Source organism: Erythrolamprus reginae, chromosome 2, assembly GCF_031021105.1.
Source record: "Erythrolamprus reginae isolate rEryReg1 chromosome 2, rEryReg1.hap1, whole genome shotgun sequence".
NCBI lineage: Eukaryota > Metazoa > Chordata > Lepidosauria > Squamata > Dipsadidae > Erythrolamprus > Erythrolamprus reginae.
The window spans coordinates 281,691,766-281,709,438 of record NC_091951.1 but is presented as its reverse complement, the minus strand read 5'-3'; the positions used below and the strand labels follow the sequence as shown (position 1 = coordinate 281,709,438).

Here is a 17,673-nt window from a genome sequence, read left to right as displayed (position 1 = left end):
AAGATTCAAAAAAATTTAATTTTTTTGAATCCTCTTGTATGGGTGGTGGGGGTGATGGGGTGTGTGTTGTTGTTAGGTGATGGGCACATGCACTGTGCACTGTTATATGTTTGTTTTATGTAAACCTTTAAAAATCAATAAAAATTCATTTAAAAAAAAATAGAGCCTGGGGAGGGTGGAAAACAGGCCTACAAGGCCCATCAGAGTTTGGGAAATGGGCTGTTTCAGGCCTCCAGAGGGCCTCGGGGAGGCCATTTTAAAGAACATAAGAAGAGCCATGCTGAATCAGGCCAAAGCCCATCGAGTCCAGCATTCTGTGTCACACAGGGGCCCACCAATTGTACATGGGGATCTTGAGCAGAAGGAGAAGGCAAAACCCTCCCTTTCCCTTGACCCCCCAGCAAATGGTACCCAAGGGAATCCTGCCTGCCTCAACCAACATAGAGGCAGAACATGGACATCCGTTACCCTTGGCATCCATGAATCTGTCTAATCCTGCCTTGAAGCTATCAAGGCTGACAGCTGTCACAACCTCTTCTGGAAGTGAATTCCATAAACCAACGACCCTCTGGGTGAAGAAATATTTCCCTTCTGGCTTTCCCCAGGCATTAAATTATAGGTGTGGGCATTCGCACATGTGCAATAGCACATGAACACATGCACCTGAGGGGAAAAAGGTTCGCCATCACTGCTATAGAGCAACAATAAATGTAGGCTTCCAAGTAACTTAGCTGTGGCAAAGTAAATTTAATTGAAGCAAAACTGTTTTATGAACCAGATAAAAACGTTTGGTTCCACATTATTGCTCAAAGGGTTTTCCTGCCTTTTTTTTTCCAGGTGATCCAACCAGAAGCATGCTATTATCCATCAAGCCCGAAGCTGCAATCTAATCAAGACCCTGGAACCCAACAAACATGGCATAAAAGCAAGAAATTAAAGAGAGAACCAAGGGAAGGGCTTCAACCACCCCCTTACCGCCCACGTAGAGATGCCTTTGAAACTTTTACTAAAGGGCATTCCTGTTCTAGTAACAGGGATTGCTCCGGTCAGAGAACTCGTTCTCAGAACATCAGAAATCCAGCCTTCAGTGCCATAGGTTCTTCTGCGCCGCCATGCTGCCACCCTATCACTACTGTAACTGCTTCGGCTTCAGTTACTGTAGCTGTACATCCTGCTGGGCATAGCCACAATCCTCATGGAGGAGGCTGTCCAGCTTGTGAGAGACATCATGAAGCCGAGCATGGACAATTTGAGGATCCTCATGTGCCATTTAATGTCCGGTGTGAGAGGAGGAACTCTAAAATAGAAATCATAGAACTGCAAGATGTTGAATGTGAAGAAAGGACTCATGGCAAGGGCTCAGATTAAGGTAAAGCTTTCCATCCCCAGTGGGTAGCATTACTCACACCATCTGCCAGCATGCATAATTGCTTTCAGTGCACTTCTTACCCATCTCAGCATTGAGCCATGGTGACGCAATGGTTAGAATACAGTATTGCACGCTAATTCTACTCACCTCCAGGAGTTCGATCGTCACCAACTCAAGGTTGAGTCAGCCTTTCATCCTCCCAAGGTTGGTAAAATGAGGACCCAGATTATTGAGGGAAATATGCTGACTCTATAAACCGCTTAGAGTGGGCTGTAGCATGAAGCGGTATGTACCGTATCTTTTTTGAGGATAAGATGCACTCCCGCCCCCCAAAAGAGAGTGGAAATGTTGGTATGTCTTATACACCGAATGCAGCCATTTTTGGCATCCCGAAGCCCCACCCCTGCATCCCATTTTTGTGAAAATTGGGCCAGTTTTTTGCAAAATCTGGGTGCACAGAGGGTTTGGGAGGCCTGCGGAAAGCTCCTAGGGGCTGGAGGAAGGCAAAAACACTCATGTTTTTGCACAAAAGGGAGCATTTTTGCCTTCTCCCAGCCCCTAAGAGCATTCTGCGGGCCTCCCAAATCTTCCGCATACCCCATGATTGCAAACAAAATGGATGAAAAATGCCGTTTGTCACCAAAAAAAGGGGGCGTTTTTGCCTTCCCTCAGGAGTACAGTGATCCCCCGATCATTGCGAGGGTTCCGTTCCAGGACCCCCCGCAACGAGCGGGTTTTCGCGAAGTAGCGCCGCGGAAGTAAAAACACCATCTGCGCATGCGCAGATGGTGTTTTTACTTCCCAGCAGCGAGGAGCCGAAGATTGGGGTTTCCCCGCCGCCCACGCGAACTCCTTGCTGCTGCCGCGCCCGCCGCTCGCCCGCCCTGAAAGGGAAAGCCCCCCCAGGCCGGCTCCGATCCCCCCAGGCCGGCTCCGATCCCCCAGGCCGGCTCCGATCGTTTTAAAACAGGCGCGCCGCTTCTCCGCTGACTCCTGGCGAACTTCCCCGCTTTAGGAGTCAGCGGAGAAGCGGCGCACCTGTTTTAAAAGATCGGAGCCGGCCTGGGGGGGGGCTTTCCAGCAACCCACGAGCCCGGGTTGGGGGCTCGTGGGTTGCTGGAAAGCCCCCCCAGGCCGGCTCCGATCGTTTTAAAACAGGCGCGCCGTTTCTCCGCTGACTCCTGGCGAACTTCCCCGCTTTAGGAGTCAGGAGAAGACCCAGGGAAGCCGCCCAGCAGCTGATTTGCCCGGCGCCATCTACGCATGCGTGCCCATAGAAAAAAGGGCACGCATGCGCAGATGGTGTTTTGACTTCCGGGTTGAAAAATCGCAAATTAGCCTGTTCGCAATGGTCGGGGACGCAATAACCGGGGGATCACTGTACTCTGTAGGCTTCCCAAACTCCTGGCAAAATGGGTGAAAAACAGGACCATTTTTGCAAAGAACGGGGTGCACAGAGGATTTGGGAGGCTTGCAGAGTGCTCCTGGAGGCCAGGGAGTCAATACAGTAGAGTCTCGATTATCCGATATAAACGGGCGGGCTGATAGTTGGATAGCCGGAAATGTCGGATAATCTGGAGGGTCTAAGAAAAGCCTCGAAATCACTATGAATTTTAAACGTGTTGAAGTTTATTGCAAGTTTTTACTCCACTGATACAACGATCTTCTTCCTTTCATTACAATGTTTGGGGGCATGTTTGGGGCTGTGCACGTCACTTTTCCCATCATGTTTGCCATGCTTGGGGGGGGGAGTGTCTGGGGGTGCAGAAATGCCTACAGCCATGCCCCTAAGCAGCGTCAGATAATCCAGAATGTTGGATGACCGAAGGACGGATAATCAAGACTCTACTGTAACTGTTTTTTCTTATTTACCTCTTGGAAATCTTGGTGCATCTTATACACTGGTGCATAAGTCCTCGGAGAGGGGGCGGCATACAAATCTAATAAATTATTATTATTATTAATTATTATTATCTTATAGTCCAAAAAATATGGTAAATGTCAGTGTTGTTGCTGTAGCCTGCTCTAGCTTTAAGCGATTTCTTACTGTATTAAATAATTTCTAAAACACAGGGGAACATATTTCCCCTTTAATGCTACACTGAAGCACTGGAGGGATAAGAGGAAATCTGTGAGTGAAGTCACAGACACATAGTCTTGGCTCAGCATTATATATGGGCACAGCCTATGTTCATTGGAGCCACTGAAGGAAGTTATGGAATAGTACGATATGGAAGGGAAATTTACAATTTCTTATTTTAATAAGGGAAGAACTAAACAACAGAGGTGGTTAAATTGCTTTTCTTGGAATTTACTATGTCCACATTAAAGCATTCAGAAAAGTCCAGATCATATATAAATAACTTGTGTGTTTTACAGGCATACAACACACAGAGGTCTTGTGACTTTTAATTGCAGCCTTGCTGAATGGCTTCAACTGAGCTGATTTATTTATCTTTGCTGAACTTTAAGTGAACAGGGGGCCCTTTTTTTTGTCTTTATTTGTACAGGGAAATAACTGAAGCAAAGAAGAGGCCAAAGATGGGAGACCTCGTCTTTCCAGAAACGCTTGAAGAGAAACTACTTCAAGTTTTGGGGGGGGGAAAGGACAATGCGGCACCAGGACTAATATTTCCCCTTTACTGTAATCTATTGTAAAATATTGTGAATTATTTCTATAAATATTTAAAAGATGTACACATCTGTAATATACGAGAGAAACTGTGTAAAGTAGTATAATCTGGAGTTGTGTTAAACTCCTGTTTAACAGAGTGGGGACTGTTGTTTGTGCTCTGTACTTACTGTATCTTGATTTCTATGCCACAATTAAGCTTAAACTAGTCATAAATTTCAGCATTTGTTGCTGCTGCTTAAATATTGTATGATTTACATGTATAATTCTATGCAAATATTGCTAATGTATTAGGATATTTTTGTGTAAAGGTTCATAAATATATATATTTGTGTGTGAGAGAAAGTGTGTTTAAACTATTTTAAAAATTTTCATATCACAGCCCTGTGGTAGTATGAAATACTTCTGTTAACTTTCAAACACGCTATGCGTGATAATTTTTCTCTTCTGTTTTTTCCTTAATGAGCAGATATGAAGAGCAGTGTGTTTAACGCTGATGACTGAAGTAGGCATAGCTGTGTGGTTTGTGTACTGTAACTGTTTTGTGGAGAACAGATTATTGTGAACGTCTAACATATGCCCTGCTGAAATGAATGTAGCACTGAAAAATATGTGACTTACCTATAATTCTCATATCTGACGGCTCAAATGTAAGAACTTTGGCCAGAAAATTATATGTTGTATGATCCCTTTTGCCTTTAATAACCTACCAATGCTGGCTAACACTACAGATTTGTACTTTTCAGTTCAATCAGCATTAATGCAAGTTTTCATGGGTGAGCAAATGTTTATAAGATTGCAATCAGTCAATAATTAATTACTAAAATTCCAATCCAGTCTAAATAGCTGGCTGTGTGACAAACCACCAATAATAATAATGGAGATTAACAATTGTTAATACCATCATTTTAATACCATAAAAAAGGGAGTTGAATGATTTGGAGCCAGCATTTATAGGTTCTAGGCTTTTGATGTATTGTACTTGGCCATGAGCAAACTACAGAAACTGTCTCTGCTGACTGCACCGTGGCTATATCTCCAGTGAGAATAAAATAGCCTCTTGTTCTCACTGCTTCATCCCACCTACTCAAAACAAAATAAGAGCAAGATGCTGGAAACTAAATGGTAAAAGGTTTAGTGTGTTTTAGAACTGCACTTCCGCATCATGATCATAGATGTTCATGGCTGCAATATGCAACACAACTGATGTATTTGATTTTTTTTGTCCCAACATTTTATGGAATCTTCAAGTTAGTCAAAGAACATTTCCATTCAGATGATCAGGTCTGATAATATGTCCCATCTCTTCTCCAAGCTGGTGTGTTGTACTATAGGCCTTTTAATCAGGAAGATACCAGATTGAGAATTACATCTTAAGTATTAATAATTTAGAAGTTTAAATAAAGAACAGTATTTTTCAAATTTGTAATAATTGAAAGTTGTCATGTTAGGTATATCCCAGCAAGAAAGTAAGATGGATCATTTAACACTATTTTTATGGATTTCATTTCTCAGAGTGAAAAAAATAACAAAGAAAAAAATATTTGTTTGGACTAGGATATGAAAAGCAGTCAGCATGGATTCTCTACCATCCAGAGGTGGGCTGCTGCCGGAACGCCTAATTGCGCGCAGCCCCGCGGGTCTGGAATGTGAGTGCATGATTGAGCACAATTATGCTTCCTGCACTTGTGCAGGTAGCAAAATCACGTACAGGGACACACATGCGCAGAAACAAAAATATGTACCAAAACATGGGCGCACCTGCATCTTTGCGCATAATTTTGCTACCTGCACATGTGCAGTAGCATAATTGCGCTGGACTCTGCTAGCACTCAGAGCCATAGGGGCGAGCATACATCACCGTTCCACCTCAGCCCGCCCCTCTGGGCTTCATGCAATTAGGCCTTTCGGCAGCAGCCCACCTCTGCTACCATCTTTGTTAACATTCTGCATCTTAGTATAGTAACAGAGGCTGGAAAAAAATGGTTAATTTTCTCTGCTGTGTCCAGATCTCATGAAAAGAGGAATTCCTGTGTTTCTTTCACATGCTGCATGAGCTACCCTTACAACATTGTCATAATCCACCACTAAGAGAAGTCTCCTTTTCAACAAAACTTTTAGGATTATGAGAGACAACATGCAAACAGATCTACATATAATTTGACTTAAAGCAGGATTATACACAAAGTGATAAAATGTACTCGGATAGCATTTGAAAGCAATTTCTTGCTGGTGCAAAGCTCAGCAAATACTCTTCTGAACACACCTCAGTGAGTGAAAGCTAATGCTTTTACACAATGCATGTTAAATTTGAGACTTGTACTCATCCATCAGCACTTATCAGATATTTGATAAAAAGTTCTGGAGCAATTTGATTTTACCAAATTAGCCAAGAGCAGCTATGTCTAAAAAACTCCCATATATTTAAGCGATTTTGTATCAACCGATCTAATATCTAAATTCAGCTTAACTTTAGTAAGAAGCAGTGTCATGTAGTCAAACCTTGATAGCCGATATTACATGGGCCTGATATGATTTCAGCAATTAATCTCCCTAATTAGTCACTGTTTAAATAGAGTACGGTAATAACTGTCTTTTACTCAATTTCTTAATCCCCCAATATCATTATAATATATTAACCAGCATGGTCCTTTCAGCTCCAATATTAGCAATACATTGAGGCAAAATGGTTGTGGTTAATTGTCCAACCTTAATTTTCTGAAGAGCAACTGGGTAGCTCATTGTCTCCGTGGTATGAAAGGCAGGAAATCTCACTCTGTAGACCTGTTTTGACACAGAAGCATCTACATCATGGTAAAGTTAGATTATTGCAACTAGAAACAATCTTACAAAGTTGGTACCAATTATATTCTGTCACAGTGACTCAGAAGTTATGACAGTTGCTTATTTGCTTCATGTTATTTTTTTAAGAAAAAGGGAGTAAGTGAGCAAGTACAAGAATGTAGTTTTCAGTAGTCCTCACCTTAACTTTCCTGGGTGTGTGGGTGTGCGTGAAATATTTTGCCTTTTTATTTTATGGAATTGCCTACTCCTTGGCGCATAGTATAGACCATTTTCTCTTGTCACATTGGCAAAAGATTTCAGTGATCAGCTCTTCTATGTTTTTAAATGATAAATTGTTGATATTTATATTTTTGTATCATAAGAATGTTTTCTTACAGTATTTGTCATGCCAGTTTATAACAAACAAAATGCAGGGATTTTATTTCTATTGGAAACACTATTACAGCTATGTTTTTACTTTTTAATTGAAATTTTTATTTGTATAGAATGCTTACTAATGTTAAATAGGAAGAGAGTATATAACATTTACATTAAGAACTCATTCAGTAATTTTCTTTTTAGAGTGAAAAGTCGAAAAGAAAAATTATTCAGACTGGTTCTCATTGCCTGTTTTTAGCAGGAATGGGTTTGTATTTCAGTTACAAAGATAAAAGTATGCCATATAATTTATTTATATGAAAATTTATTTTTGTAGTGTATATAGTAGTCCTCAATTCTTTTGACAGAATTATATTTTTAAAAGAGTTTATATGTGACAATACCATTATGTTTTGAAACAATGCTGAGACATAAAATACAATGCACATTTTTCACGATTTCCCATTTGCAAACAAAATCAAGGTCAACAGTATTAAGGAGAGTGTGGAATATTGTATGTCATTCTGAACTGTTTTAGGATTACCATTTTGTGATCTAGTGTGGTTCTCAATTTAAAATCATAAATGAAAATTTGTACAAACTCTCTAAACATTAATGTTCAAACACTGATAGAAATTCTAACATGAATAAAAATATTATAACTTATTGTTTACGTATTTTGTTTGTGGAACTTTTATTAAAAATGGTGGCTTGCATCTTCTTTGATTCATACAGACTCACTGAAACAATATTCTGGACAACCTTTTAAAAGATGATAATGACCTTCATTGTTTAACATGAAATGTTTATGGTGGGATTTTAAAGACCTGCATAGAGGCCATCTCAAAGTTGTAACAAATCTTTGGTGTGCAGCCACAGATCTATAATTCTGACAGATTGTGGACTGAGACTGCTTTGCTGCCTAGAGAATAAAGGGAATTCTTCATTGAATTCTCAAGAACCAGATCTAATGGATTAGCAGTGTTAATCGGTTATAACAAGCAATTGTCTTGTGGTATTTTGAAGCAGGGTGGGCAACCTTTCAGGACCAAGAACTGAACCTAATACTTTGAAGAGGCTAAGGACCACATCTGATGTGTGAGTAGTATAGGATTTGGGGTAACTGTGAAGGTTTTGTTTGCTTTTTAACTATGAAATACATACTTTATAAGTTTTTTTATGTGCTCCACATTTCAAAATAGAAAGAAATTATCCTGTCCACCAAAGTCTTCAAAATGGGTTTCAGTTTGCCCACCCCAAGATTAAAACATATATCCAATGATAATCCATCACTGGCAATTTCATTTCTTCAAGCTGATTTTATTCTACATCTGTCAAGTAAAAGTGTGTATTAGGTGTAAACATTTATGCCCTCAGTATACTAAGACAGGGATGAGTCCTCAACAGAATGCCCATGGCAACTTCTCTTGGTGTCCTCTTGGCTCCCTGCCCCATCACCCATTATCTCTAGGGTTTGGACAACTTCAATAAGCATTCACAAATTGACAAATTGAACACCACCCCCACCCCACAAAGATACAAAATGAGAAGGGACACAACAAATTAAGTTTTCGATAAGGTTACAAGTATGTAGAAAGTTATGGGAATTACCTGATTAGAAGCAAAGCAAACAGGAATACTAGACTTACGGTGATCTATAACTGACATTTCCCCCTTGTGGATGCAGCTTCCTAGATTAAATTCCTCAAAGTTCACTTAGCATTAATTTGGAAACCACTTTTCCCATTTATATTTCATATATTTTACACTATTCGGTATTACTCTTTGGTCTCTGTTAAACCTACCTGATTCTTATTTCCTTTTTTACCGTAATTATTTTTTTTAGTAAGGGAACATTTTTTTAAGACTAAACTATACATGTAGCTAAATCCTTTGATATAAGTGACCATTTCATAGTGGCCCTCATTCAGAGTCTATAGTGCCCTATTTGTACAAGGAGGTGTGCATTCAGCTGCAATACAAGTAAATATTACCTTAGAGGAGAATCTGAAATAGAGGCTGATTATAATTGAATTATCACATTTATGCCATACTTTAATTGCTTTTAATGACTAGCATAAGTAATAAGAACAATAATAGGGATATAATACAAAGAATATAGTCCTGGTCAAAATAGACTTAGTGGAACTATGTGTGGCTCAATACTTTCCCCATTCTAATTTTTCACTTGAGTCCAGTACACAAAAGCTCTGGGGAAGTCCATGTACACTGTATATAAAAGTTGAAAGGCTGATACAGTATTGTTAACACTGATTAAAAATAAAGAAAAACATTCATGTTTATAGCAATAATAAGGGGGAAAAGAAATTATTGCAAGGAAATCTGCAAGTTTCACTGTCTGAGGTAATTCATATCAATCTAATATAAGGATACCAATGACATGAATTGTGTCATTGCATCATTTGTATGATGTCATCACATAAATGATATAGATTGCCATAATGAACAACTCCTGTATTTAACATGACATTTGTAAAGAATAACCCTCGATTGGTGTATTAAGGAAATTATACTGTAAGTAACTAATTTTTTGTCTTCTGGTCTGCTTTTGGGGGCCTTTTTTGCCAAATTAATGAAATTATATATATAAGGGCACGTTTTCTCTACAATCAATATCACAAACTAGAATTAAGAATTGAAACATTTTTTAAGGAGACAACAGGAAGCAAATTAATATTAAGTTATGTTGGTTGGTGAGTGCAGTGGTATTCAAAGGGTTGTTTTTGGTTTTAAGCTTTCACTTTTTTATTTTCATTTTTTACTTATACTGTACTGTATTCTTAATCTTTTTCTAATTTAAGGTACTGTATAGTTTGGCTAAAGATACAGTCAATCTGAAATGACCAACAATTTAGGTAGCTTCTTAATATGAAGATGGAAGAAAGCACACTATCCTTTCTTAAGTGCTAGATTCATTGATTTATCAATAGTATTTCTTTTCCTGTCACAAGGGAATTTTTATTTAGTGTTTGAAATAATATAGCCAGTGGAATTAGAAAAAATGGGAATGAGCCATTTGGAGCCAGCCACAGAGTTTTAAACTAGGAGTTTTGTCAAGGCAAAATGCCTATTAATTTCTGCTCCATTCCACTTACAATATTAAATCGATATTGAAAGGCAACATGAATCTCTATTGTTTTGTCACAAAGGAAATTAAATCCTGCAGTGCAGCTGATAGACTTCTCACTGCTTCATTAAGTGGAGAACATTTAAGACTAATTTGACAGGAGGAAAAAAAAATAAACTTCCTTGTAAACTGCTAGCTACATCAGGAAAAATATTACAAAAATGGAATTAAAAATACACACTGTTGCAGTGAAGTTAAGTTTATTTTCTCACTTGATCTATGATTGTTAGGAATCATTCCCTAAAACAGTAACATCAATATTACATCTTACAGCCTGAGTTATGCAATTAATTATTTAAAATATATATATATATATATATATATATTTAATAATTCCAATGGAACCACAGCCAATACGTGACTGCCAAATTAATGGCTATCTTCAGACATTAAAGCTTCTCATAGCATTGGATATCCATAGAAGATATCTTGAAGCTAAGAAAAGTTGCCACACAGGATATTAACTTATTGACATTGTCAGTTCAGAACAGTGGTCTCTTTATTAATGTGTCACATACACAAACATGCACTCAAGCAAAAGAAACAATTTTGTGTCTCCCCCTCATCTAGGCCACTCTGATCAGTGGTACTCAGTATTACATTGAGGCTTGGCCTGAGTTCAGCCCTATTGCCACTGATACCACTCAACAAGGCTGCGTTGCACTGTTCTCCAAGGTGTGCGAGCAGAGGGGAAGCGGGAAAGCAAAAAACCTTGCCAAAACATGCCCGCACACGCATCCGTTTGCACGATTTTGCTACCTGCACAGGTGCAGGAAGCATAATTGCGCTCGATCCTGCACTTGCGTTCCAGAGTTGCAGGGCTACGCACAATTAGGCATTCCGGCAGCAGCCCACCTCTGTGTGCAAGCCTTGGGAATGCTACATTTGTCTCTACAGTCTACCACTCCCTAGAATCTACTGCACGCAAGTCACCTTCAACTGCTCTGGCAGTTTAATGGAGGCTGTTTCAAGAAACACAAATACTTCAGTTCCTGAAGCAAGTTCAGAGAATGGTCTCATGCAGCCAATGCAAACCACATGAAACATGCTCCACTCAGGTGTGATTTTCAGAGATTCTGAAGCACTTTATGAGGCATGGACTTCAATTCCTAGAATTTCCCAACACGTTAGGAGTTGAATTCCACCCATTTTAAAGTTGCCAAGTTTGCAATACAGTGAGCTAAACTATGGCTAGGCAACCACACCTCACCACTGTAGGAAAAAAGAGAGCACTTTTTTACAGCACTGCATTGGTTAACAATTAGTTTGTAGTGGCCCAGATGTGGAACTCTTGCCTCACAATCGGGAGGCTCTGAGTTCAATCCTAGGTAGCAGCAGATATTTCTCTCTCTGGGCAAAATGAGTCTGCTGCGAACTCTGCATTGGCGACAGGAAAGGCATCCAGTCAATAAATACTCAGCTCCATTCAGTGGCCCTGACTCTAACCCAGTAAAGAATTACAGAATCATTAAAAGACAAAAACAACCCTGAATTGGCTAACCATAGACTTCAAGACTCAATTCAAAATGCTGATTATCACTTATAAATCACTATAAATTGAAGCTCTAGGATACACCAGCTTTCATTTTTTCAAAAATACACTTGCCCATCTGGTCTAAATATTTCTAATAGGCCTGCTACATATGGCCTATTGTAGGCAGCAGGCACTTCTTTGCAACATCTCTCCATGCTCTTTGGGTTTACATTATATTATAATGTAAACAATATAATGTAATGTATCTGCCTCCTTGCAGTTAAGGTACTAAAATTATAGTATCCTTATTGCTCTGTGTCTTTGGCCAAATGCATTGCAAATGCTCATTTTTGATGTGTCTGATTAGTTCTAGGGTTAAATTGTCAGATTCATACTTTATGTGCCCTCAGACATGTTCTATTCATTGACAGTCACCCAGGATCACTTGGATAGTGAAAACCCACTGCCTAACTTTGATAAATAAAAAAATGTTTTCAAGTTTATTTGTCTGTTCAAATTCGAAAGTCCCAAAGTATTTCGGCATATTTGTTTTCAACTACTTTCTCAGGTTTATGATCCCACCAGTTCTTTACCACTGGTCAGTGGTAGTAGCGGCACAGTTCCAATGAAGCATCTGGGCCACATAGTTGCGTCCCTCTGTGCAATTTTCTTGCAGCTGCTGCTGATGTGATCAATTGTTTCATCAGCTTCCTTGCAAAGTCTGCACTTTGGGTTATCAGCTGATTTTTCAATCCTGGCCTTCCTTGCATTTGTTCTGAATTATTATTTTTATATTATTATTATTAATTATTATTATTATTATCATCATCATCATCATTATTAATAATAATATAAAAATAATTCAGAACAAATGCAAGGAAGGCCAGGATTGAATATTATTATTATTATATTATTATTATTATTAACCATTATTATTACTATATATTACAACAACAAAACAAAACAATAATAATAGTAATAATAATAATAATGAGGAGGAAAAGGAGAAAGAAAAGGAAAAGAAACAACAGCAGGGTAGGGAAGAATGGAAAAGGAAGCAAAACAGCCAAAATGACGTTCTGAATTCCAGCCATCAGCTTCGGTATTCAAGATACAGTAATTTTAATCATCTCTCTTCAGCGACCGTCCGCCAGCCTAAAATTTCAGACTGACATTCTACCTCCAAACGATGGCTTTCCCGCCTTTTTAGTCAGCCGCCCCCTCGTCTAGCCTCCGAAGGGCTCAAGGGGTTAAAAGGCCGCGCACCGGCGAGGAAATTCCACCTTCTGCGCCTCAGATTGGCTCAAGGAAGCCACCGGGAGGCGCAATATCCTCACCCAGCGGCCATTGGCCGCAAGAGGCTGCAGTTTGCGGCCTCTCCGAATCTCCCCCGCCAGGAAGGTTTCAAAGCTGGGCGGGCGGGCGGCACCGGCAACCCCTGGTGAGTTGCGGGCGAGCGTGGAGCGACTTTGGCCGGGACAGCAATAAAGCGACCGCGAAGCTTTCGGGTTGAGGCAAAAAGCCAAGCTAAATATGGAAATAATGAGATGAGGACCAAAAAGAGGCAGCGGCGGCGAAGACTGCCACAGACTTTGCTCACCGGTGTTGAGGGGCGGGGGTGCCCACTTTGCTTAACTGGGCGAAACAAAGCTGCGCGCTCTGCATCGCCCCGCGTTTCGGTAAAAAGCTGCTTTGGATTGCAGCATCTACGCGTTTTTTGATTACTAGTGCGAGTAAACACGGATCTGCCCGCAGTGTGATTGACGGGAGCTCAACTGATTTGACGTGTCACCGAATCGCCTTCAGCTCCCAGAGCGACTACTTGGATTTTTCTTTTAATCTCCCGGTAAAGTGAAAACACCTTCAAGCTTGCGTTATTTCCCTCACCTGGGAGTAGTGTGGAAAACCGGGCTTGCATAGGAAGGGACCGGGGGAAGAGGGGAGTTGTGATGGCGCGCTTTCCTTTAAAGGAGTAGCGGGAAAACTCTTAATATCTTAATAGAATTTTCCCGCCATTCCTTTAAAGGGAAGCGCGCTCTGTGGCAGATTAATGGTGAAGGTGTAGGGAGGGTCATAAATTTGCCAGGCTGCTTATACAGTACTTCCACCACCCTCCCCTTCAAGTAACAAACGCCCGCCGCTTCCTCCAGCGCAGGACTTAAGCAAGGAGTTTTGCAACCTCTCGCGCAGGCGCTGTCCGGGGATGGTTAGCGCGCGGGAAAGAAGTGCCGCGGAGATGCTTTTCCCGCCACTGGGCGAAATGAAGCGCGCGCTTCGCTTCCAGAAAAAGCCTCGCGCAAAGGCCTCATAGCGTCTTCACGCACGCACTGCGTCTGTTCTTTTTGATATCAGGATTGCTGGAAAGGCCGGCTGAGGTGGAACTCATTTGAGTGTCCTCTGCTAAAAGAAATGCTTTTTTAAAGGCAATTTTTCACACTTACGACCGTTAGATCATGTCTAGGCAAGGTGTCCAGCAAACCTGGGAAATTAGGGAATTATCAGGGAAATTGGCGGTTCAGGAAATATCAGGCAATTTGTGAAAAATACCCCGACTAAATCGGGGAAAAACCAAACTATTAAAATATCAGGGAAAAATCATGTAAAAAAAAGAATGGATCATGCTGCCTGGCAGAGTCAAGTAAAAATGAGCATAACTGGCAAGAACTTGCTTCATCAGCTACCGATATTTCTCCCCAGCTTAGCCATTTAATTAATTAATTAATTATTAGAGTTGAAAGGGACCTTGCAGGTCATCAAGTCCAACCCCCTGCTCTAGCAGGAAACCACCACCCCAACCAGATGGCAGTCCAATTTTCTTTTGAATGTGTCAAGTGATGGGGTGTTCACAGGGCCACCATCAGGAATTTTGGGGCCCCATACAGCCTAAGTGTCTGGGGGGCCCCCCGGCCATTTTAAAACTACTGCCCCCCAAATCCGGTGCCATGGCCACACACCCTGGGCAAGCCCTCCCCCGGCCCTCTGAGGTCAAACACAGCCCTGATGTGGCCCTCAATGGCCTAGAGGCTAAATCCTATGAACAAGGGCTAAGAGAATGAGTCAATAAATAGAAAACTGAGAGGGAATATAATAGTAGTTTCCCAATCCTTAAAGGGCTGCCATAGAGCAGATGGCATCTATTTATTCTCCATGCCCAAATGGATTTTTTTACACAGAAGGCTGCTTAGGAAAGAAACAAAATTTAACACAAGCGCAAGTTGCAACCGCCACCCCGAAGGGGCTCCTACCTTCGCCGCACGCTTTACTCTGGGACTGGAGGACCGCGCTGCCAAAGGCTCCGTCGGGGCTTCTTCGAGTCCTGCCTCGCGAGGGCCAGAGGGCCCGCCTTTTTCGTTCGTGAGGTAGGCAGCCGGCAAGAGAGGGCCGGTACTGCGCATGTGCGACGGCGGGCAAAACCGGGCCCCCCTCATGGCCGGGCCCGGTACACCACTACCAGTAGTACCCCCTATCGGCGGCCCTGGGTGTTCATAACCTGCTGGAAGGCTGTTCCACTGGTTGATCGCTCTCACCATCAGAAAATTCTTCCTTATTTCCAGGTTGAATCTCTCCTTGGTCAGTTTCCATCCGCTGCTCCTGGTATGACCCTCTGGTGCCCTAGAAAATAGTGTGACCTCCTCTCTGGCAACTCCTCAAATATCTGTATACTGCTATCATGTCCCCTCTGGCACTCCTTTTTACTAAACTATCCATGCCCAGTTCCAGCAACCTCTCTTCGTATGTCTTGGTTTTCATTCCCATTGTCATTTTAGTTGCTCTTTTCTGTACTTTAAGTTTCAATGTCTTTTTTGTAATGGGGTGACCAAAATTGAATGAAGTACTCTAGGTGTGGCCTGACTAGGGTATTATAGAGTGACATCATTTGGTATGATGTCATCTATAACAGCGCCTTAACTAGATTGCAAGTTACAGGGAAATGTCGGAAATATTGGAATTTCAAAGTGCTTTCCCCCTGGACACCCTGCCACAGTCATGTGATTTGCATTGGGATGTGGGACAACTGACTCACTTTCGGGTCCTAGAGTCATGTGATCCCCTTTTATTTATTTGTTTTATTTGTGCAATTTATATGCCGCCCAATTGGGCTTACAAAATAACAATAATTAAAAAACAGTATAAAAATATAGTTACAATAACAACAATAGTAAAAAACCAATATAAAAATGCATTAATAACTTTTACTATTTATTTATTTATTATTAGATTTGTATGCCGCCCCTCTCCGCAGACTCGGGGCGGCTATATTGTAGTAATTATTCATAGTAATATATAGCAGCAAATTGCTTAGCTTTGAAACTACTGTAAAAGAAGTACTGTAGAGAAAGGTTGTATGGGAAGGAGGAGACAAAGCCTTCCCACTCATCCTGCTTTGTTACAAGCATCCTAGTTGAGGATGCTTTGAAAAAGCACACATCCTACTAAATCAGATTGCTTGCTATTAAATATTGTATTTCCTAGCATTCTTTTACCTTATTGTACAAACTCAAACTTCTGGGTAGGTTGCAAAATATGTGTATTATTCAGCAGTTGCTATTTTATGTTTGTCTTAATATTGTTATTAATAACTATTGATGGTTATAGCTTCCCTATGCACTGTATTGTACAAGACTTTGAACCAAGTTGGCTTTGTTTTGTTCCAGAGTAAGAGAAAAAAAGGCCTCAGTAAATGAGGGATTTTCTTTTTCATCATCTTTGTACATGAAGATGAAGCCATCTATTATCAGGAATAAGAGTGAGGCTTTGACCATGATAAAAATATCTAGATTAAGTTGCTAGATTAGAGCTCTAAAGAGCTAGATTCAAATCTTCATTTTACAGTGCAGTTTATTGCTGCATTTTGAACCTGCAGGAAAGATTGTCCCCTTTAAAACAGATGCTTTGCTATGGAATGAAATCCAAAATGTGGAAATTGGGAATATTCCTGCATGGTATTTCAATGACACCTATTTCTTTATATGAGATAAAGCAAGTAATGCTCAAGCAATAGCCAAATTCAGGGTACAGTATATTGTCAGGTTTAGATGAGAATACTGATCTTTTCCTAACAATCTGCTACAATTATCTTTTGCCCATGAACTCAAAACTTAATAGTCCCTCCAAGATTCTCAGGACAATTTTTTTCACCTGAGACAATGCCCAAAGTCTTCTAGCAGGTATCCATTTGCCATATTTATCTCTAATGGCTTAGCTCTTTAATGTATAATTTTAATTTTTTATTAACAGCTATAGAATAAGGAGCTTTTATTTGTTAAGACTTTTTAACTAGAATTTGAGAATCCAAAAATAACAATGGTCATAACACAACTATTCTTTGGACAAAATTAACATCTTATTAGCAAGGTATTTTGTGGAGAAGTTGCCCTAAATTTACATTTTCCTCTCTGGTTTTTGTTATATATACAGATGATTGATCTGCCACTGCCATCTCTTGGATAGAAATAGATTTGCTAAACAAATTGTTTCATTTTTGCCCTCTTGTGGACTGGCATTTATTCCAAATCCTGAAAATCTAACATGATTTTTGTAGCATCCACAAATGAGAAAGATGTTCAGTGAACAATTACAATATGAAAATTAAATCAGTTTTCACATTATAATATGTGGCCTAATTTTAGAGTTCACTTCTTAATATTTTGCTATTGTAATTATTGTAATATCTTTCATATAGCAATTTAAATTTCCTAGTATAAATGTAACTAATTTTTTTAAAAAATAATGTGATCTAGTACTGTGTGAATTTATTAGGCAAATAATAATCCAAGGTAAAGATTAAGTCAGACTAAAAGGTGATTGCTTTTTAATGGCACCAGTGATAGTATATTCCTCCTAGACCAGATTACATGGAGACGCCCTTTCTCCATGCTCTGATTGAC

The 17,673-nt window shown here is 40.2% G+C and overlaps 2 protein-coding genes across 6 annotated transcripts in view; both read left to right on the top strand.

The window, feature by feature from the left end:
- The window catches only part of PTCH1 (patched 1), a 129,096-nt gene extending 123,673 nt beyond the window's left edge, over positions 1 to 5,423 (top strand). For 2 of the 3 annotated variants that reach the window (XM_070742790.1, XM_070742789.1), the window contains 2 exons: positions 838 to 1,369; positions 3,880 to 5,423. In XM_070742790.1, the coding sequence (XP_070598891.1) occupies positions 838 to 1,368 (531 nt within the window). In that variant the 3' untranslated portion in view covers position 1,369; positions 3,880 to 5,423. Of the gene's footprint in view, positions 1 to 837; positions 1,574 to 3,879 lie in introns of all 3 variants that reach the window. The other variant, XR_011558325.1, reaches the window with a different exon arrangement.
- A 7,648-nt stretch (positions 5,424 to 13,071) lies between these two features.
- The window catches only part of FANCC (FA complementation group C), a 67,871-nt gene continuing 63,269 nt past the window's right edge, over positions 13,072 to 17,673 (top strand). Inside the window, exon 1 of one of the 3 annotated variants that reach the window (XM_070742786.1) lies at positions 13,072 to 13,226. The gene's annotated coding sequence lies outside the window, so the exon portion shown is untranslated. Of the gene's footprint in view, positions 13,632 to 17,673 lie in introns of all 3 variants that reach the window. The other 2 variants (XM_070742788.1, XM_070742787.1) reach the window with 2 other exon arrangements.